Source organism: Antrostomus carolinensis, unplaced genomic scaffold (genome assembly GCF_000700745.2).
Source record: "Antrostomus carolinensis isolate BGI_N321 unplaced genomic scaffold, ASM70074v2 scaffold25669, whole genome shotgun sequence".
In the NCBI taxonomy this organism is placed as follows: Eukaryota; Metazoa; Chordata; class Aves; order Caprimulgiformes; family Caprimulgidae; genus Antrostomus; species Antrostomus carolinensis.
In genome coordinates, this window is record NW_010341111.1 from 1 (window position 1) to 22,604 (window position 22,604).

General features: G+C 51.6%; 1 protein-coding gene across 1 annotated transcript in view; it reads left to right on the top strand.

The window, feature by feature from the left end:
* Window positions 1-871: 871 nt before the first annotated feature.
* Window positions 872-22,604, top strand: part of LOC104531502 (rho GTPase-activating protein 26-like) — a gene marked incomplete at both ends in the record, with an annotated part of 33,897 nt that continues 12,164 nt past the window's right edge. The window contains 4 exons of the mRNA XM_029087078.1: window positions 872-959; window positions 2,030-2,088; window positions 3,051-3,156; window positions 18,318-18,477. Coding sequence (XP_028942911.1) covers window positions 872-959; window positions 2,030-2,088; window positions 3,051-3,156; window positions 18,318-18,477 — 413 coding nt within the window. The remainder of the gene's footprint in view (window positions 960-2,029; window positions 2,089-3,050; window positions 3,157-18,317; window positions 18,478-22,604) is intronic.

A 22,604-nucleotide genomic window follows, 5' to 3' on the forward strand; every position in this document is an offset into this window, starting at 1 on the left:
CCACCTCGCAGCCAGTGTTGTGCTGGCGAGGGTGGTGTGGGGTGGCACACTCCTGGAGCGGTGAGCTGGGTGAGGGTCCCTGGGGTGGGCAGCCCGGTGGATAACGTGGGAATGCCCGGTGGATAACATGGGAATACCGGCTGTGCCGCAGCCCAGCCGCGGAGCACCGCATCCAGCAGCCCCGCTTCCTCCTCGTGTCCAAACAAAATGCATCTGTGGAGCCAAAGAAGTGAGAAACCACCTTCCCACACCCTCCACGACACATTGGGCTGGCTCCAGGGACCCTTCCCCACCTTGGGCAGGAGAACAAGCCACCTCCTGCCCCCCCGCACACCTGGGCAGGGCTCCTGCCTCTGCCACCGCGTCTGTCCTGCCACCGGGGCCGTGCCACCCTTGCTGCTGTCACTCACGTTTGTCCGGGCTGTGGCAATGCCTTGCAGCCTACTTGGCGTTTTCTGTTGAGTCCTGGGGGGGTCTCTGTCTGTCTGGGTCCACGTCGTGTTTGTGTTCTGCTCTGTCACCACCGTCACTGAGCCCCACAGTCTCCTGCACCCGGTGGAATGTCACACTTTGGGTCCAACTGCCCATCTCATTGCTCACACTTAATGTTTTTCTTTTCTTCTTCTCGTCCCCTGCAAGTGAGCGTGGCCCATCTCGTGTGACGAGCTCTGCTTCCCCACAGAAGTGTCTGCTGGGGATCAGCTTGTGGTCACTGGGCTGGGGAATAGCAAATAAAATGGGATGTGATGGTCTCCCCACACCGCTGAGCTGGTGTGAGCTGGTGTGAGCTGGTGTGAGCTGGTGTGAGCTGGTGTGAGCTGGTATGATCTTCACTTTGGTTCACTTTTTTCTGTTTTGTCTTTTTCCTTAGATCCCAAAACAGCCACGGAAACAGAAACAGAGATCTGTGCAGAGTGGGAGATAAAGACCATTACTAGTGCACTGAAAACCTACCTGAGGTAAGGCAGAAACAGCACATCTGTCGTGGGGCTTCAGGAGGGGTTTGGTGATGGTCTGGGGTGCTGCTGCCTGTTGCTGCAGATCCTTACCAATAGCACTTTAACAGAAACAAAGGAAAAACTGCTCTTAGAGAATTTATTATGGCTTTTCACTTGACCCTCCGGCACAAGTGTGATTTTTAAAAGCTCATTCTTGTGTTCCCTGCCTTGATTTAAGCTGTTCCCTAAGCTTTTCATGATGGGCTTCCACCCGACGACCGTGTGGCAGAGGAGCAGTGCTGCTCTAAGGGCTGTGGGGCTTTTTCAGAACCGGGTGCTGAGCTTATTGTAGTAACAATTCCTCTGTGGAAGCTGGTGCCGCTATCAGCGTGGGTTTATCTGCCCCCAGGGTTAGTTTGGTGGCAGCAGCCAGCATCTCATTATCCACAACATGCTCCTACCTGTCCCAACGGCAGCTTCTGCCTTTTTGCTGCTGTTCTGTGTGTTGGGTTTTATTTGAGAGAGAGAGAGAGAGAGAGACTAAATCCAATTAGGGTGATGAGTATAATTAGCTTGGTGGATCTCAGCCTAGAAAATCACAAAGCACTACATAATTTGCATGATTGGCAACCTTTGCTCCAGAGTTTGAACTGCTTGCAAAGTGATGAGGAATGTCGGCAGCACCAAGATGTCCCTTTGAAGGGATGTGGAAGTGGGAGAGGAGAGTGGGGAATGTAATGGGAATGGTGTGACTGTTCCAGTTTTATTACTAGGCTTGTTGCTCTTTTTAATTTATTTTTAAACTTGCTTGGAAATCATGGGCTCACTGAGGTACTGAAACTCTGTTACTGAAGGAATGCTAAAATTATAAATGAATTTAGTGTGGTGCGGAAATGGGAGGAAGAATAAATCAAACGTACTGCAACAGATCTTATTCCAAAAAAAAACTGCTGATGGGGGGAATTAATTAGAGTTGTTGTTGCTTAATTCTGCATCTCTAAAAATGGAGCTGAATTTATGGTACGGGCAAAGCTTTATTTCTGTGGATGGTGTTACTCAGACATGTTTTGTGTGTGTTTTTTATCTTCCAGAATGCTTCCGGGGCCGCTCATGATGTACCAGTTTCAAAGGAGCTTCATCAAAGCAGCAAGTGAGTTTGTTGATGTTTATGGCACCAGGTTGGAAAGAGGAACCTAATTTGCAAGGAACTGAGCATGACCTGCTGCTCCCCCACCAGCCTCCTTCTTCTTAAGTCCTGGAAAGTTGAATAAGAGTGGAGAGACGAGGGGCATGTTGTTGTGACAAGGGACACGTTGTTGTGACAAGGACACGTGTCCCTTGGGACTTACCGGATGAAAAGGAAGCGCAGATGGCGCAGGGGGAGTGAGAGCTGGCTGGTGGCAGGAGCTGCTGCTGCAGCTCTGTCTTGTTTTGACCATCATCTGCCCAAATGAGAGAGGCCGTTGTTCAAACACCGCCTACGGTGTTTTGATGAGCTCAGTTGTGGCTCAGATCTCTGTGCTGCTTTCCTTTGACTGCCCTGGGAAGGTGCTTTGTACCAGAGCAGGTAACTCTCTGTTGGCAGCTGAGAAGCCTGTGTGCATGTGAGTGGGACCAGGGGGTCAGGAGGGCTTGTGTGGTCCGTGGCCACGTTGGTGGTGGCCTCCTTGAACACTTAGGCTGTTGGAGCATCTCCGGACCCAACCAGCCTGTGGAGCATCAGATGCTACAGCCTGTCCAGGCACGGTGCTGAGCGCATCCTGATGGTGCTTGGGCACACATTGAATGGGAACGTGCTGATGCTGCCGTCGCTGGAGTTGGAGAAACACTCTGGTTACAGCCAGCCCCTTCCCTGGTCACCACTGGCTGTTCACACGGCTGCCATCTGCTCTCAGCTCGCTGTTTCAGCCCAGTAGCTTCTTCCTTTTGGAAACAACCGTTTGGAGTTGGTAGCAAGGAAAAGTGCTGTGGAGAGAATCTGCAGCATGCCTGGGTGTAGGGGGGGGTAGGGAGCGGGAACCTCGAGTCCCTGGGAGGTCTGTTGCTGTTTATGTCTCTTTCCATAATAACCCCCCTGATGTGGAGATAAATCATTTTTTATTTCCAACACAGAGCTGGAGAATCAGGAGTCGAGGGTATCCGAGATCCACAGCCTCGTTCATCGGCTCCCGGAGAAAAACAGGCAGATGCTGCACTTGCTCATGAACCACTTGGCAAAGTATGTTTATGACTGATATGTTTTTCTCTCCTTTTTCCACTTCCTCTGAAAGTTTAAGAGTGGTAGAAAAGTTTCCTTGTGTGTGTGTGTCTGTGTGTGTGGTGTTGAGTCACAGCTGGTTGGCGAGTCACTGGAAACCCGTGTGTGAGTGAACAGAGGATGGAGAGATGGAGCAGCAGGGAGGAAGGGAGGGAGAGAGGGGGTCGCGTACCCGTTTCCCTGCTGTCCCGTGCCCGTGTGGCCCTGTCCCGGCCCCGCGGTGGCAGCAGGAACCCGTAGGGTGCTGGAAGCAGAGCATTGCTCTCATGGCATGGTGATGGGTTGGGCTATCCAGGAGGCAGAGCAGAGGTTAAGCTCCTGTCTGTGTTTCAGAGCAAGCCCAGTATTAAAGCACTAAAAGCTATTTCTTTGCTACAATAGGAGACTATTCTGGGGCACATTATCTGCCTTCATACAACCTGATTAATCAATACTTGTAGGTCACCCTGAAACTTTGCGAGGGCAAAGGAATTGAATAAATTTTTTGCTTTCAGTGATAGAGCTGACCTATAATTTCCCATCTTCTTCCTGCTCCTGCGGGTTACCATGGAAACCTTTGATTAGTGTTTAAAATGAAAGCATCATCAGGTGTTTGTGCCAGCCTCAAGGCTGCGGGGTCGTACCTGCCCTCTCTGTTCACACCGGCGCTGCCTGAGCAGGAGGGATTAGCCAGGACTTGGGAACCTGGGGAGTGAGTTAATTGGTATAAGTGTTTAGAGGAAGGTCTGGGGGAACCTGAAGTTATTTGTTTAAGAGAAAAAATAACAAATGATACTGGAAATAAGCTTAAGAATTACTCCAGATGTTTGCTTCTGACACGGGTTTGTATCTGTTCCATCAACTCTCCGGCAAGGCTGTTAAAAACCAAAGAGCTGGTTTAGATCTGGATTTCAAAACCTTCTGCACTTACAGGCTCAAGCCAAGGGCCAGGCGGTTCCAGGTACTCCCACCAGCCAAACACGTGTGAGGAATCTCTTAACAGCTCAAGTGCTTTTCATTTAAAGGAAAACCTGGTGGTGTTTGAGTGAGAGATGTGGAGAAGGGAGGCAAGTAATACAGTGGGTTTCATGCTGCTTTAGTAGGGAAGGAACTAAAACAAAACACAAACAAAGCATGAGTGGAGTGGTGCGTGCTGTCTTAGGAAGAGAAACAGCTCGGAGTGGTTATTTAATGGGAAAGAAATTATCTGGGAGAAAGGCAGGAAGCCGAGGAGTGAGACCCTGCTCTGCTGAGCTCACCCCCCGGCAGAACCAGAGGCTGTCCCAGCCCTGGAGCTGTTCTGGGGCCAGAGGAACAGGCAGCCCTGGGCTGAGGACAGAGAGACTCCGGGCATCTTAAAAATCACCTGGGTTCTCTTGTCTCGGGCCAGAATAGCCCCAGACTTTCAAAGAACTGAAGGCAAACGCAGGACATATCTCCTGTTCCTTGTAGCTGTTTCCGTTGCCAGAGTCTCCACTGCTTCATCAGTGGGTTACTTCTTGCAGCTTTAACATTTGCAGGGGACAGCTGATGAGAGCGCTTCTCATCTCCCTGCCTTAGGAATAAGAAACACACTTTTTAAAGAGCTGCCTGAGGAGCTGATGCCAGGAGACATGGTGAGCTCACGTGCCAGCCGGTGTGGTACCCGAGCTTGCGTGGCAGCGACGCTGCCCCTTGCACCCAATGCTCCCCGCTCTCCAAAATGCCTTTTTCAGCATCGATTTGTAGCAGTTTCATCGAATCATGGAATGTTGTGAGTTTGGAAGGGACCCACAAGGATCAGCGAGTCCAGCTCTTGCCCTGGCATAGGACAATCCCATGATTTTGTGCCCAGCCTTCCCCAGGCCTGGCAGGGCAGCCGGCTCGAGCTCTGCACAGCACACAACTCCTCACACCAGCTTCAGGGTTTTCTCTTTTTACTCTGGGATTTTTTTTTTTTCCCACCATTTCTAGATGGGAAAGGAGGAAAACAACAAGCAGAGCATCTTGGGTGCAGCGGGCTGTCCCCCAGCACATCACCTAGCAACACGCTCCTGCTTGCCTGTTCCCGAGTTGTTTTGCTGCAGAGATCCAGCACCTCTCTCTGCACTAGAATGGCTACGCTGGAGTTTCAGATGCTTTTTTATCAATAGGATGTGCCGGCTCTGATTAAACTCTCTTTTTTTAAAATTATTTTTTCCTGCCCAGTAAGTTGCAGCAGTTCAAAGCGAAGCGGAGGCGCTCGCAGGTGGCTGCGCCAATGGTGCTGCCGGGTGTGGAGCTGGTTGCAGAAAAAAAATGGCCATTTTCATTAGTGGAGCTGCGATATCAGCCCTGTCTTCTTCTTTTTTAGTGTGCTTTCTCATTAAGTCATAAATGCTTTGGAGGTGCAGAGCAGGAGGATTTCGCTCTGATTATCTTTCAAGAATTTAGGATTTTTTATTTGTATGTTTTTTTAATGGGCATAATTTGACATCTGAGCCTTGCTGTGTTGTTGTGGCAGTGAGATTCAGGTTCTCCAGTACAGATGGTGCTGTACTGGTGCACCCTTCAGCAGGGCTCCTAAGCCCCTCGAGCAGCTCTGCATCGCTCCGTGCATCACTGCTGCTGCTCCGCGCATCCCCCGGCCCGAGGAGCAAGGGGGCGGGGCTGCCCCTGCCTGCGCATCCGCTCCTCTCCTGGCAAAAGGTCAAAACAATTAAGGAGGCTGCAGAAGCAATGTGTGTACGTGTATTTAGCAGAATTAATTATCTTTAATCATTCGCAGCTGCGGCCTGGCCAGCAGTGACTAGTTCCCTTTGTTTTTCCTGTGGTGGTGTTTTCTAGTTTACGTGTTTTAACCAACATGATAGTGATTGCTATCTCTAACACAAATTGTTTTCCACTTATCAGCTCGGATGGTTTCCATGGGGTCTGAGAGCGGCTGTTCTCAGCCACAGCCCCGCAGCTCCAGCAGAACCCACCCTCCGTTACCCACCGGCAGGACGGGGCAGGGGCTGGACACGGGCAGACCCCCCCCTCCGTTACCCACCGGCAGGACAGGGCAGGGGCCGGACACGGAGCGAAGCGTGTTTTGGAGGGCTCGCTGCTGAACGAGGGCTCGTTGGCAAAGGAGAAGATGAAAAAAATCCTCCAGGTCTTCTGCCTAAAAATACAACCCAGTGCTTGTTTTCCTTTGAGTGGAGCAGTCCCGACCTTGGCAGCCCCGTGCCGTGCTCCCCGGGCTGTGCCGAGGGGTCCCCGGCAGCGGCGCGGTGTTTGCCATGGGGAGCTCCATGCCCAGCAGCTCCATGCCCACCACCGTGGCACCTGCACAGGACTGGGGTGGCTCCTTCCTCAGAAATGTTCTTTTCCTTGGTTTGTTTTCCCCGTTTCCCCCCGAAGGTGCAGCCGGCGAGGAGGCTGACGCCTCTTGGCACAGCAGGTCTGATTTCATCCCCGTGGCAGCTGTTTATGCTGCTGTCTGGTAACTATTCATTTGCTTGATTTATGTATCACTTCCAGTAAGTCATTCTTGTCCAGGACGTTCTGGAAATTTCCACTAGCCGCTGAGGCCTCTGAGATGCACTCCTCTCAGATGCTCCTCGCCTGATTTGGCTGCCAGCGAGCTCTCTGACCTTGCGTGGCCGGGCCAGGAGCCATCCTCCCGCGCTGCCGCCCGCTCGCCGCGCTTCGGAAATGCCATTTCATTTTATTTTATTTTATTTTTTTGCCTGGCGCCTGTTCCTGATCCCTTTGGATCATGGCACCGCTGGGTCCTGGGTGAACCAATCCCCAGGAGTTCGAGTAACCCAAAGGATCCGGGTGCCCCCGTGGGCAGCAGAAGGCCCATCACACGGGTGGTGACTCCCCGTAGGCACGCTGTGCCTCGCAGGAGCTGGGAGAATCATCCCTGGAGCTCATCTCTCCTGGGTCCAGCTCTTGCTGTGCTTTTTTTCCACCTCTTTCCTTTTTTTCCTTTCCTCCTCCTGTTTTGTTTATTTGCTTTTTGTCTCGGTTTGGAGCATCAAGTCCTGGTGCCTGAGGAGCTGGGATGGGTGCTGCTCAACCAGTGTCTGTTGGATGACGTGTGTTAGAAATGCTCCTTGCGAGTGCTGTGTGTGCTCATGATGCTGTGTACAGGCTGGGGGTGAGGAGTGTCCCTGAAAGGAGGGTGCAGAGAGGTGGGGGTGGGTCTGTTCAACCAAGGACCAAGGGACAGGACAGGAGGAAATGGGCTCCAGTTGTGGCCAGGGCAGTTGAGATGGGATGTGAGGAAGAATTTCTTTGCTGAAAGGGATCTGAGGCATTGGAAGGGGTTGCCCAGGGCAGTGATGGAGTCCCCATCCCTGGAGGGATTGAAGAGTCGTGTAGACATAGTGCTGAGGGACATGGGTTAGTTGGGGACTGGTCAGTGTTGGGTTCATGGTTGGACTCCATGAGCTTAAAGGGCTTTTCCAGTCGAGGCTGATCATGCTAAAACAAAGCAAAACAAAACAAGAACATCCTTCGTTTTGAAAATATGGTTTTAAGCAACTATTTTAAACCATCCTCTTCCCAATTGGAGCCGAGCCCGCTCAGATCAATAAAAATCCCTTTTGTTTTAGTGCTGTGACATGATTAGCAAGTACAGCCAGTTGTCTGTTTATTTTTCTCTTCCTGCGTGGGAACAGCCAGCCAAGCCAGCAGCAACGCCGCGGGCTCCCCGCAGCCGCAGGACGGGGGGTTTGGAGAGAGCAGCCTGGGAAGGGGAAGGTGATGGCTTCGGCAGCGTCCTGTGCCGGTGACCCCGGCAGCGCCATGTCCTGCGGGTCTCCCTCGGCCGTCGGATCGGGTTCTGTGCGAGTGCTGGGGTATTTTTAACGTGGGAGACAGGCGGTGGGTGGATGAGAGATGGCTCTGCAGATTCGGGTGAAGCCTTTGCCCAGTTGATTGAATGACAGCGTGTAACTGGAACCACCTGTAGCTCTGGGCAAAGACAAAGGCTGCGGAGGTCCCTGTGCAGAGCTCCCGGCAGCGGCACTGACATCTCCACGTGTTTGCCCTAACGTCTCCCTTGTTTCTTAGCTTCTGCATTAGGCTCCTGGAGATAATTTTACTGGTAACATTAGGGGATGGGTTTTTCAGCCTTTGTGGAGAGGAGGGAGCCTGCCCTGCACCTTCTCCTGCCTCCTCGCAGAAGTCCCGTGTGTGTTGAGATCCTGCCGAGGCCGAGGCAGCACTTGGATGTGGTCAGCGGGCGCCCAGACCTCTCCAGCCATCACAGGTGGTCTCTTAGATGGTCTCACTCTGTTTGCAAATGGCCTGTGCCCATTTTTCTTCTGCTGCCACAAAATAATCCACTGGATTATTGCTAATGTGCCAGGAGCTCGGCTCGTTCCTCCTGCTCGAGTCGAGGACGTTATCCCAGATGCTGAGCAGCAGCACAGCGAGCGCGGTCCCGAGCCCCGGTTGCAATTAGCAGCTGGGGTAACGATGATGCTGTGAATGCGTTCCCTGGTTTTCCTGGTGTTTTCTCTGCTCAAGACTTGGCGAGGAGGATCCTTTCCCACCGCTGAAGCCCTTCTGCAGGAGGCAGCCCGCGGTCAAGGAGCAGCCCTAGTGTGATGCAGCGGGTCCTCACGAACTATTCACACTCGGGAGCTGGAGGTATCAAAGCCTCGTGGGTCACCAGCAGCAGGTGGTTGGTTTCCCCCTTCCCTTCCCTGGTCTCTCCCTCGCTGGCTTTGTTCGAGGAGCTGGTGATGCTCTGGGCAGAGCAGAGACCACTGTGGGCTCAGCCGGTCCTGGTGGGAGTGGGTGTTGATGGGGGGATGCGGTGGGCACGCTGTGCAGAGCACAAGGCTGGGTGCACGCCCTCCCCCTTGCAAACTCTGGCTCCTTTTTGGTTTTGTTTTTAATATGAGATTCTGCAGAATTAAAAAAAACAAGCCACAAAAAACCCCTGTAGGTGTTTGCTGTGTTTTTTGGGCTTGGCTTCCTGTAATGTGTAAATTAGCAAAAGGTTTTGTTCTGCTTCTGCAAATGAACTTTTAACCTCCTTAGCCTGGGTTGTCAATAGAGTAGCTGTTTGCATTTTCTGGTAGCTTTTTTTTCCATGCTTCTCCAAAAGGTCCTTTTATTTTCTGAAGGCTCCCCAGTTTTTAGCTGGAGAGATAAGAGCATCTGTCTTATCGGGTTCTTCACAAGTTTTATATCTTCATCGTGCAAAAGAGACATCTCTCTAGATACCATAACGGGTGTCTTAAATTCAACTAAAGCTTTCATCACCAATGCTGGCAAGACCAACCGTTTCCTAGCGTGGGATGCAGTGTGTGCTGGCTTTACCGTGGAGCTGCTGGGGTGGAACATCTCTGCCCCACTCCCACCGGACAGCCGGGATCTCCAGGAGAAGCACCAGGCTCTCTGCATTGCTCAAGTGTAAATTCTTGTGGGCTTGCGTTTGAACTTTATGTTGTTGGATAGAAGTTGTTGATAGCACATAATTATTTGGATGCTTTTTAATTGTTTATCACAGTGCTACTAAAACTATGTACAGAAACAGATTGAATCTAGAGTGAGCAAAAGATTTCCAATAAATAGCTGGTGTCTTTCCTGGTGGCATCTCCTCCGCCCCTGCAGACAGAGTGGGACTTAGACATCTTAATGAGAGCTTCTCTAGATTGCTTTTCATGCTGAACAGACCCAGTACTAAACCAAATTTAATATATAGATTTTAGTCAAATCATCCTTCAACAGAAGGAAGAATAAAAGTCACCAGTGCCTAGATGTCTTTGAGCTGCAGTTTTCCCCGGGATGCTGGGAGTGATCCTTGTCCCAACCTGGACCTGTCTCCTGTGTCCATCTTCAAGTGACTAAACCTCACGTCCAGTCGAGGTCTAGACTTTTTCTAAGTTCAAACTTAGAAGCATGTTCTTTTAAAAGTACTTTCTAATGTAGTTCTGTGGAAGTTTGTTGCAGTTTGATGGTTGCTACTGCCATGGAAAGCAGGAAGGGTGTTGTGGGATGAGCAGATTTGCCCACATGTGCATGGCAGGGTGCACAAAATCTGGGTGGGATTATTTTTCCAATCGTTGGGCAAAACCTTGTTCTACAGGCAAAGATGGGACAAGCATCTTACCTGCTGTTGTTAACCATGGCTTTAATTTATTCTACATAAAGCTGTTTATCTGTACATTCCCTTTCTTTCTAATTAAACAATTCTTTTAGGAATTCAGTGTTTGGGAGGGAAGGGCACTGACCTTGCATTTGTGAAGCAAATATGCTCCAAAATACCTCTTAAGTGGAAGAAAAAAAAAAAAAATCAATCAAAAATCCTGTTTTGTCACAGCCCTGTGGCCGATGCACTTGCAGGAACATCCAGGTTTACACCAGGGCACCTCCTGCTCCTCACCCCGCGGGCTGGCTCTTGGCTGTGCGTTATTTCCCATCCCTCCTGGAGGGACAGCCCCGTCGGGCTGGAGAGCAGTGGGAACCGGTGCTGGTTCTTGCTGGGAGGCTTTCTGGAAGCCCGTCTCCTTGGGCTGTTTGCCAGCTCTCAGGTGAAGCTTTGGCATGTCGCTTCCCATCGCTGCAGATTTCAGAGGGTTTCTTGTTCACGTGTTCTTGCTTTTTCAGGCTTTGATTGCCCCGCTGGCTGTGCAGGTTTTCTTATTGCAGTGTGAAAGCATCGGCGGTGTCTGTGGTCAGAGGAAAACCCACCCGTGCAGTGGGGCTTTGCTGGGAGCACTGGGGCTGGTGGTGATTGTGCACGGGATGGCTCTGGTGGGGCTGCAGCACGTGGCTGTCACTAATGGGTAAAAGAACTGTGGTGGTTGTAAAGAGGAGAGGAGTGAGTGAGTGAGTGTAGCAGACTGGGGTTGTGACCGAGCGCTGTGCTCGCCCACACACGGCCAAAATGAAGGGCAGAAGGTCCAGGCTGGGGTGTGGGGTGTGGGAACTGCATTCACCTGCTGTTGCCTCTCCATTGTGTGCTGTGAATGTGAAGTTGCTGGTGTGGCACTGGGGTTTGGCCCGTGCCAGGAAGGGTGGCAGATCCTCGGTGGTGCCTGGCGTGCTGCCTGAGGGTGCTGGTCTCAAACAGGGCATTGCCATTGCGTGGTGGCAGCAGCACAGGGGACAGCGTTTCCAGCTCTGGCAGCCCTGGTTCCAGCTCCATCCCTGGGCATGTTTGAGGGTGAATCCCCTTTGGCTGGCTGGATTCCTGCAGGTGGAAACTGTGGTGACATTATGACACCAACTCATGGCCGTGCCCTTGGCTTTCACTGGGGTGGGAGTGGAAACCCGTGGCACTGCTGGTGCTGTGCTGGGGCGTGGGGAACATGCCAGCCCTGAGCCATAGGCTGAGGGTTGGTGAGCAGGTTTGGGATCACCCTGTCAGCACATCCCCCTGAGATCTCCCTTTGGGCTCAGGTTGCCCAAAGCCAGAGCTGCTGGCTCTGCAAACCTGGGTGACTTGGTCTGGAATCCACAGAGCGTTGCAGCACCGTGTGTTTTCCGTGCAAGCCGCAGCACGTATGGTATTCACACTGATTAGGCTCAGCGATACTGAGCTTCACATTTGGCCTCTGCATCTGCTCCATGTGATATGAGCCTTTTCCTGGGAGCAAACCCAAGCATCCAGCTGTGGCCAGATTCACCCAGGAGAAGGAGAGACTTGTTGGAGCAAGTCAAAGCGCCCAGAGTCAGTGCAGGCACACATTTCATCCCAGCTGAGCAGGGAAACCCGAGATCAACGCAGCCACTTGCTGAAAACCCCTTTAATTCTTGACGTTGAATCTGAAGGTTTTCAGAACCCTCCTTTCAGGGAGCTGGACAGAGCCAGAAGGTCTCCCCTCAGCCTCCTTTTCTCCAGGCTCAGCACCCCCAGTTCCCTCAGCCACAAGGGAACTCAGCACACTTGTGCTCCAGACCCTTCCCCAGCTCCGTTGCCCTTCTCTGGACACGCTCCAGCACCTCCATGTCCATCTCACTTGAACCAGCAAAGACCTCTTCATTCCTCATCCCTATCCTCAGGCAGCAGAAGAAGACCTCATCACTGAGGGATGCTCAGGGGCTCAGGACTGCTGCCTTGGCTCCCCCCAACAGCTTGCCCCCCATCACCCCCTCCTATGCACAATGTGGAATTCAGGAGTAATCATTTCAGTGATTATTCAAATGGCCGAGGGACCGATTCAGCTAGTGGGGACACCGGTGGTTAGTGCTGCAGGTGTCATTTCTTTCCCGTGTGCCACAGCCTCTTTGGCTCTCTTGCTGTGAGCCATGGGTGGCAGTGATGTTTACAAGGGCGCTTGATGAAGAATTCCTCTTGCCAGTCTCCTCAGTTTCTGGTATCGCAGGAGAGGAAGGTTGATTTTTAAAAAAATCTCCTTTTAGTAACTTGAAATATTTTCATTATTATTATTATTAGTCTTACTTTAAATCTTGAGCTGTTTCTTTCCAAGTTTCCTTTTGACAAAACTCAGTGTTTGGCTGCTCTGGCTTTGGGTACCGGGAATGGCAGGGATGCCAGTGCCCTTCCGCCGTCCTTCTGAGCACGGGGAGGTGGCCTTGCCATGCTCCCGGCCATCAGTTCCTGAGGGGTGTGGGCTGCTGGGGCCGGGTGACCCACGATGGGTTTGAGTGAGGACTGACAATCCCAGGGAGCTGCAGGGTCACTCTCCCAGGACACCCTTCCTTCACAGAGGGGTGAAGCCGAGCAGCCGGAGCTGCTGGTGTGGTGGCCAGCCCTGGCTCTCACCCGGCCCTCACCCAGCTCTCCACCTACACGCTCATCAGCTGCAGCCCAATTAAACTCAGTAATGCGCAGGGATGACTTGAATGCACCCAGCAACATTTCCCAGAACTCATTAGATTTTATCCGATAAACACCACCAATTCTGCTCTGCCTGCTCTCCTCCGGCAGCGTGCAGCATCCCAAAGGAATGGGTGGACATGGGAGAGCAGGGACAGTCCCTGCAGGGTTGTGCCTGGGCAGAGCCCAGCAGCCTGGCTGAGCCCCTGCCCCGACCAGGGGGCTGTGCTACCCAGACTTGGTTTTCTTTGTGAGGAACAGGTTGTCCAGAGAGGTGGTAGAAGCCCCATCCCTGGAAACATTCCAGGTCAGGCTGGACGGGGCTCTGAGCAACCTGATCTGGGTGAAGATGTCCCTGTCACTGCAGGGGGGTTGGATTAAGTGACTTTTAAAGGTCCCTTCAACCCATCCCATTCCATGATTCAGTGGGAACACGGCTGCTGCCTTGGCTGGGTGCTGCTGATGTGGCTTTGTACAGCTCATCCACATCCCATCTCGCTCACCCCCAAAGGGCTGGTGGATCCATAGGTGCTGCTGATGCCCAGCGTGCTGTCTGTGTTCCCTCTGCTTTTTATCTGTCACTCATCTCCAGAGTCAAATGGAGTGTTTGGTTTGCAACCAGCTACCCAGAGCAGCCTAAATAATTTTAGGAACGGCTCACCCTCTGCACGATTGGCTTTTCATAGAATCATGGAATTGTTTGGTTGGAAAAGACCTTTGAGACCATCGAGTCCAACTGTACCTGTCCACTGCTAAACCAGATCTCTGAGCACTTCATCTACTCGTCTGTTAAATCCCTCCAGGGATGGGGACTCCACCACTGCCCTGGGCAGCCTGTTCCAGTGCCTGAGAACCCTTTCAGTGAAGACGTTTTTCCTGATATCCAGTGTGAACATCTCCTGGTGCAACATGAGGCCATTTCCTTTTGTCCTGTCACTTGTTCCTTGGGAGAAGAGACAGTCACATTCAACAGAAGCTTTCATGGTGGTGGCAGAGGTGAACCATAGTTTTACCTGGAGCAAGAGGAATAAGCTGCATTATCTTCCATGCGATGAGGTCTTGCTAGGCCAACCTTGACAAGCACTTTGTTTTCAAAGGTTTGTCCCAGGCACGGAAATAGAAACACTCCAGACTTTGCCTTTGTTCCCTCTCAGTTGTTTGTTTTCTCAGAGATATTTCTCCGAATCAGGGAAGATATTGGAGCTAATAGCAGCACTCTGGCCGAGGCTGAGGGTCGTGTATTTTCTATATCAAATACATACACCAAGTGATTCCAGCCACAGAGAGCAGGAGTTCTGTGCAGGCAGAGAGCCCACAATACAGGTTTCTTTGTAGGTAGCTGGAGAAGCAGATTTTTTAATTGGATTGCCATGAAAAATATGAGCTGTTGACCAGAAGAACTGAAACCCCTAAGGTCTGTATAGCAGAAGAGGGTGAGTGTGGTGCTCCCCCAGCCTGCAGCACCCCGACTCTGCTGCGGTTCCTCTCTCACACGATGCTGGTCACGGGCCCGTGTGCCAAAGGAATATTGACTGTTCCTGTGACGCTTCCCCTGCGCCGACGCTTCCCTACCAATTACTCTGTATTCAGTTATGTTGGGTCGTGCTGGTGATTATACAGTATCCAAGCAACCCAGGCCCAATCTAATTTAACACAACATGGATTTACTCCGCTCCCAATCTCCTTTCTTTTTCTGAAGGTGAATATAAAGTGAGTGGGTGTCCAACAGAGACCCCCAGGAAGCAGGACCTGCCCATTCAGCTGCAGGGACAGTTCTCCCACAGGAGCCCTCAGCTCCCAGACGAGACTGTCCCCTCAGGTGACAGAGTGTGGTCTCCAACTCCCTTGGCTGTTGGCCTCTTGGGTTTGCACCAAGTTGGTCAGATCTTTGTGGATCAAAGTCCCTTTGCAGAGCTGCTCGTTGGTGATGCGTTGCTGAGCGCAGCTATTCCCCAGGTCGAGGGGCTCCATGGTCTGTCCCACCCTGCTGGGAATGATCTCCTGTGGGAACCATCACATGCTGGGAAGAGGAGGAGGAGGAGGAACAGCCCAGAGCCTGGAAGTTGGTGATGGCCCAGCACGTTGAAAGCACCAAGCAGGACTTATGAGGTTGCTCTCCATGTTTCTCCATTAGTTGATTCCCACCTCTTGCTTGTCCTGGAAGTGACTCCTGCAAAGTGTGGATGGAGAGAGAACTGAAAAAGGGCCCATCACAATTAATGTCAGAGCAATTGCTTTAGTGCCGTACTTGGAGACCTTCTAAAGGGCAGCTCAGGAATGGCACTAACAACGCCTGCCCAAAAGCACCAACATTAAGCACACTTTGGGATGAGAACACCCATCTTTAGAATCTGCAGCATTATTTTCTGGTACAAAGGATGATGAAGAGGCGTAATTTTTAGTAAATTATCGTGTGGATAATGGATGTGGAATTTGAAGGATGTGAAAGGTGAATCATGTTTTGTAGCATCGCGTTGTGAAGAGACTACTGCTGGAAAAGTACCCCTGGTACCCATCAGAAGTTCATGTCCCACCAGACCTGCATGGCTGTACCCTGGCTTCCAGATTTACAAATTCAAAGCAAACCTGGTACCGAGGAGTTTGGTGCTGATTGCTGGAGGGAGGCGAGGGCCAGCGCTCGTGTCCGGGCACGTGGGTGTTCCGAGGGCTGAGGGCAGAGCCAGGTCTGTGGCTGGTGCTGCAGGACCGTGTCCTGCTTGGGAAGCCGTTAATAGTTTAATCTGGAATAATTAACAGGGCCGTGCACGGCTGCCTGGCCGTAATGAGTCAATGACAACGCGGTTTATTAGCGTGATGTATTACATGGTAACGGTAATGAGAAATGGAGGCGCCTCATTTTGTAAGACTTAGATCAATTCAGATGGTTTTTTATAAACGAGCGTTGTTTCAGTAGCCACAGAAGATCACTGCAATTACTCTGCTATTAGTACTTTTCAAAACTATTTGAATTACAGCTGCGTTTTCAAAATCCAAATAGGAGCATTTTATCTGAAATCCGGATGTTGTTGCAACGTCGTTGGCATTTGTAAATGTCTTGATAAGGAGGTGGACTGGAGGGGGGGAAAGGTTTGAGTCCCTAGAGAAGTAGGAGGTTTTTTCCTGTAAGTAAGTTTTTTCCTAAGAAGTTCTTTCCTGTTGGACTTCTCCTACCTTTCTCTCTGCTCTGTGAGGTTCTCATCTCCTAAAGAAGGTTTACTTCCTGGTGCTGGGTTGCTGCGTGCACAGCTTGGTCGGCTCTTGCTTCGCTGGGGACAGGGATGCTCAGCCAGGTGATGGGGACAGCAGGGTGGCAGCAGCCCGTGGGCAGTGTGTCACCTCGCCGCTGAGCTCCATCCTCCTCCCGTTATCGTCTCTGTCACTGGAGCCTTTCTCTGGGGCAGCCCATCACCCGCAGCGCTGCCGTTTACCGACACGGGAGATTTTCCCGACACTTGTGATAAAATATTCAGAGCTTCCTGACAATGGGGGAGTTACGGGTAAGAGGGAGGTCCTGCAAGCTCCCAAGGGGCTAAGCAGGACCTTTGCACGTTTGAAGTGGTAACCCAAGCCCAGACTTGGTGGAGGTGACAGCTCTGTGTATTCTGCAGGGATATAACAGGAGTGAGACTCCTTGTCTGGGCTGTAAATAGGGCTGGAGTTGCTGTTGGGGGGAGCCAAATCTGTGAGATTTGGATGAAGAAGAACAGGAAACATCTTTTCTTTAAGCCAGACCTAGTTTACGCTGTGCTGAAATAAGCTCAACGTGCACATAAATGAGCCCTGTGGTGTCTTGACCCTGAGGCAGTAACAAAGCTTGTGGCAGTACATTTTTGGGACAATCCAGTGAGGTCTGAGTCTCTGTGTTACCCACGGCGTTTGTCCAGGGGAAGAGTAAAGGGAAAAAACACCGAGAAAACCCCTCGGGTGAGAACTGCGAGTGATTGCGCTGCCTGAAGTCCTCGGGTTTCCTGGTTGAAGAGGTCAGGAGAAAACCACAAGAGCGAGTCGGGGAGCCAGATTGCAGGGCTTCCACCGCAGGTCCCCGCCGCGTCACCCGCGCGCGGGTCCTTGTGTCACATGTCCCCGTGTGACTTCTGCACCTGACTCAGCCGGAGGCCGCGGTACCTGCTCAGGTTGGTCTGTGCCTCAACCAGACGTTTGGGGATCTGATCAATGTCTATCAATATCTGAAATGTGGGGGCCAAATGGATGGGGCCGGGCTCTTTTCGGTGGGTCCCAGTGACAGGACAAGGGGCAATGGGCACAAACTGGAACACCAGAAGTTCCAGACAAACTTAAGGAAAAACTTAATTACTGTGAGGGTGCCGGAGCCCTGGGACAGGCTGCCCAGAGAGGGTGTGGAGTCTCCATCTCTGGAGATGTTCAAAACCCACCTGGACACTTTCCTGTGCAACCTGGTGTATGGAACCTCCGTCGGCGGGGGGGTTGGACTGGATGATCTCCAGAGGTGCCTGCCAACCCCACCATTCTGTGGTTCTGTGATTCTGTTTGCCATGGAGCAGCCAAGCACTCACAGTGGGACATGACCCTGGGGACCTCCAGGCTGGGTCCCACCTTGCCACAGACCCTTGGAGCATGGCCAGGGGGCTCTCCCAGGGCAGATGATCTGCCCCATTAAAGCTACTGGTGCTTTACACCATGAAGACCCAGGGCCAGCCTGGAGCTGCTCCAGAGTAACCACCCAAATGCAGATTAGTGGCGGGTCCTCAGCACGAGCTGCTTCACTTTGCTGAACTGCTTTGCTCCCGCGGGGCTGCAATACTTGGGAACATAAAAATAGATGGAGATGTCAGGGAGGAAGGCTCGAGTGTTGGCACGTCTCTGGGAGAGCGGGTGTCCGTGTGGGATGGATTCCTCGATGGGGTGAAGGACACATGTGCGTGGGGCCGGGGTAGAGCCCCATCTGCTCCTCCCAGCCTGGTTCGGTTGGGCTGGATGGGGCTGACCTCTGGTGCAGGCAAATGGGTGAGAAGGAATTGGATTTTGGAAGATATTAGGTCACTCATTCAGCTGGAGAGCAGCGTGTGTCAGAGGTCCAACAATTTGTTTTTAGAAGGGTTTTAAGCATTAATGATTCAAGATGTTTTCCTGGGAGTGGTTTGCAACATGAGAGCCAGTGGCCGGCCTAGCGTTGGGGTTTTACGGGATTAGTCAATTCGGTGAGGCTGAAAGGTCTCTAGTAGCACAACAGTTAAATTTGTACTTTTCCACATGGCCGAGCCTTCAAGGAGCTCACCAGGAGTATAAAAAATGTAAACAGCGTTGTAAGCTTGTGCCAGCCGTGAGGCAGAGAGGGGGGTTCTGTGAGGATTAGTTCTATCACCCATTTTTTTCTTTCTTTCTTTCTTTTTCTTTCTTTCTGTTTTTTCAGAGTTGCAAATAATCACAAGCAGAACCTGATGACTGTAGCTAATCTGGGTGTGGTATTTGGGCCAACACTGCTTCGACCTCAAGAGGAAACAGTCGCTGCCATTATGGACATCAAATTTCAGAACATCGTGATTGAAATTTTAATAGAGAACCACGAGAAGGTAACGGCTTCGCTTGCTTCTTTCAGTGCAATTAATTTATGGAAATGAGTTTGTCTGTCTTTACAAAGAACAGCCCCCTCGCTGCGGGTGGGGACGGCAGCGGTTGGCACCACCCGGGTGGTCCCACCAGTGATGGACACGGCTCAGGATGTGGCACGGAGGCACTAAAACTGGCAGTTCTGGGGCTGTAGTTGCGTAACCAGCGCTGCTGGTAACCAGCCTTTTTTACCATCATCTCAGCATGAGTCGGCGTGTCCATGTCTCCATTACAGAAATCCCCTTTTCTTCCCCCTTGCCACTGTTTAACGGGAATTTGTCCTTAGTTTCAAGAGATGAGCGCTAGGAGAACCAGCGCGAGATGCGTGCCTAGGCTGGCTTCCTGCTTCCCGGGCTAAATCCGTGTTTGTTCAAGTCCTGGCTTTATCCACAAGGTCCATCTCCGAAGTGATGATGCGTTTGTGTTTGTTGGCCGTGAGGATGTTCTCGTCTGGAAGTGGAGCAGTGGCGGCTTGGTGGGGTCATGGCACTGGCTGTCCCTCCCGGCCGGCTGCGTGGGGTGGCTGCATGCAAATGGTAGCGCTAAAAAAATGTCATTTTCTTCTAAATTCAGACAGTTCCCTGTTTACAACCTTTTGTTTGTCTGGGTTTGGTTGAAAGAAATAGCTAATTGGTGCAGCCAGAGAAGGGAGTAGAGGCAGGCTGGCCCCTGGCTGGGCTTCCGTGGCAGGGTGGCATTGTGGCTCTGGTGCGGGGGTTTGGCGTGTAGATGTCTTGGCCATGAAGAGTTTCCTGCAGGTTGGGGTGCGAGGCTGAACCTCTGGTGTGGGGCACGTCCGTGTGGGGCTGCTTGACATCAAAAGCACAGCCAGCGGGGATGAGGAGACAGAATCCATTGTATGTTCTTGGAGAAATTGCTTCCACGGGCACATGAAGAACATGATTGAGGATGGAGGAGCTATTTTCTCCTCCTCTGTGTGTAATGTCGTGGCGATGATGGCTTCATTACGAGCTGCTGTGCAGAGGGATGCGCGAGCAGCTGTGATGTGGTTGAGCAAAGCCCAGTTCCCCCAGCCCTGGTCCTGTGTGGACATAAATCCCTGTGTCAGCCTTCGATGGTCACCTCTGTCTGTCTGTCATCAGTCTGTCGGTACTGGGAAGCATTTCCCACCTCTCCCTGGCTTGTGGTGGTGATGAGCCCCTTGGCTGTGCTGCCAGCATCTCTGTGAGTGTGTTTTATCTCCCTTCCCCTCGCTGTGCTTTATGGAGCCCTTCCCTTGTGGAAACACCTCTTGGGACACTGATTTTTTTCTGCCTGAGCTGAGTCTCTTGCTGTGCCAGCCGAGCCCTCCATCCGCTGCTGTCTGGGGAGGAACTGGTGGCAGATTTCCTCAGGGATCCTGTCTGGGTAGGCTGTAGGGCTGCTCTCTGCTCACCAGCCAAATACAGCTTCTACCCCAGGGGGTCCTGGTACTTCCATGGTTCCTTCTCCTTGGAAGTTATTTACGGTACCAGCAGATGGGTGAATCTGCAAGTTGGTTACATACATCATCACTAATTAATGCTGAGGGTGGGTGTCCCTGCTGCAGGGTGTCCCTGTGCCCGGGTGCAGCGAGGGCTGGGGTTGTAGGATGGTGAGCTGTCCCTGCGGGGCTCACGGGACTCATGGGACCATCTGCAGCTGCCACTTCACACAAGGATGCTGTGAGAAAAATGTCCCCATTTCTCCAGAACTCTTGGGAAAAGCTTCATCCAACCTGGTCTTAAACATCCCCTCCCTGGAAGTGTTGAAGGCCAGGTTGGATGAGGCTTTGAACAACCTGGTCTAGTGGAAGGTGTCCCTGCTGATGGCAGGGGGGTTGGAACTGGGTGATCTTGAAGGTCCCTCCCAACCCAGACCAGTCTGGGATTCTGTGATTCATTTCTATTTTCATAGAAAAGATCCTGGGAAGGAGGGAGGTGGGAAGAGGTGACTCCAGGAGAGGAAAATCTCTGAAATGCAGTGTTAGTGCTGGTTGAGCTCCTGCTTTAGGACTGTTTCGTTTCAGTGTATTTCTTAATTGGAATTGATTGGAGCTGGTGGCAGGTTCCCCGCAGGAGCTGCCGTAGGTGATGAGCAGCGTGAGAGTCGCCTGCGCTTGTGCTGCTGGGGCTCTGGGTTGTTTTACGCGGGTGACTCACAGACGCTGTTTATGACGAGGTACATTCACAGGGAAAATGTAATTGATTCGAATGGGCCCTGGCAATCAGCAGCTGTCTGGTATTACACTGTATTTCCCCCAGGTGAATGGAATGCCTCCCTCTCCTGTCAAAATTGCTATTGTCATTGTGTAACCATAAAAAAACCCCCAAAAAACCAAGCAAGTTTGGTGATAACATCTCTTGGGCTGAATAACTGCTGGCAGCTTGTTTCCAGGGTGGCTTCAGGAGGGTTGTCTGGTTGCCAGGGCAGGGGAGGTCAGCATTCCCTGCTCCCTGCCTAAATTCACAGATTTGCTTCATCTTGCACCTGAGATTATCCCTGGGCAAAAAAAAAATGTTAGTCCCAAAGCCATAACAGTGTCAGAGAAGGATGCTGCAGGATGTGGTGCTGGTTGTCCAGTGTCTGCATGGATGAACGTGAACTCATGCTCCTCCAGCGGTGCCTCCAGACTGACCTGTGCCCTGTGCACGATGTTTGCCGTGCGCCTCAGGAGCAATGTGTAGTCTGGGATCATCATCAGCAAAACAGGGACTTCCTGAAGGTTCCCAGAACAACTGGTGAATTATGGTTTGCTCTTTGTTGCCAGAGCATCCGACACAGACCATTAAACCCTGTGTGTGTGATCCAAACAGTTGGGTTGTTTCTGGAGATTTAACAGGTTTCCAGGTCTCGGATCCAAATGGGTTGTTGTACTCACAATAACAGCAATAAGCTCTGAGATGTTTTTTAAAGGTCCTCAGACACGTTCTCCTTGAGAAGGTCTCTGTGCGTCAAGTTGTCACAGCCCTCGTGTTTGTCTTTACAATTGCAGCTGCCACCGGGAACTGCTGCACTTTGGGTGGTTTCCCATGGGTTGTAGCCACACCAGATCTTCTAGAAATGGGGAACAGGGTAGGACCAGGGCTTGGGGAGAAGGGGATGATGACTTCATTTGATGGGGATGATCAGGGCTCCATTTGCCTGCCAGGTGTCCCAACAGGAACCCTGGAAAAGCCTGGCAGGAGCAGCTGCCCAATGCTACCAATGAACCAACAAAATATCAAATTGCTGCTTAATGAGATTTATCCATTAGGGATCCTCAGCCTTTTCTGTGTGTGTTTGTGAATACAATACATTAACGTAGTGTGTTATAAAATATATCCTGATTATAGATAATTAAATGGATAAAATGATTTTTCTCCTGCAGCTCTAGATGTTGCCATGACAGGCAAACCAAGAGTGCATCCTGGGCAAAAAAAAGAATAAGGCTGCTGTGTTGCACGCCCAGTTACTCAGGTCATTGCCACTTAACACCGTATTTCTGACTGAAAAATGAAACGTTAGCCAAAAGCAGTATTGAAATACTATTACATCTGACAACTGCAGATGTCCATCCGTGTTCTTTTCCAAAGCCTAAATTTTTATAGCTCTCCAGAAAAGGCCGTTGTTCTGAAACGTTACAGAATTAAGGGATCGATTTACTGTCCTGATGATGTTCCCTCCAGACAAGAGATTGACCAGGTGAAATGTTAATGCAGCCGGTATTGATGACAAATAGGAGACCAGTTTATGTGAGAATGACACAGACCCAAACACTGTCCTGTGGGCAGCAGGTGGAGGGAGGGGATTCTGCCCCTCTGCTCCGCTCTCCTGACACCCCACCTGCAGTGCTGCCTCCAGTGCTGGGGCCACCAACAGCACAAGGACATGGAGCTACTGGAGCCAGTGCAGAGGAGGCCACCAGAATGATACAAGGGCTGGAGCAGCTCTGCTGTGAGGACAGGCTGAGAGAGTTGGGGCTGTTCAGCCTGGAGAAGAGAAGGCTCCGGGGAGACCTTCTAGTGGCCTCCCAGTACCTGAAGGGGCTCCAGGAAGGTGGGGAGGGACTTTGGCCAAGGGCAGGGAGTGAGAGAACAAGGGGTGATGGCTTGAAAGTGTCAGAGGGGAG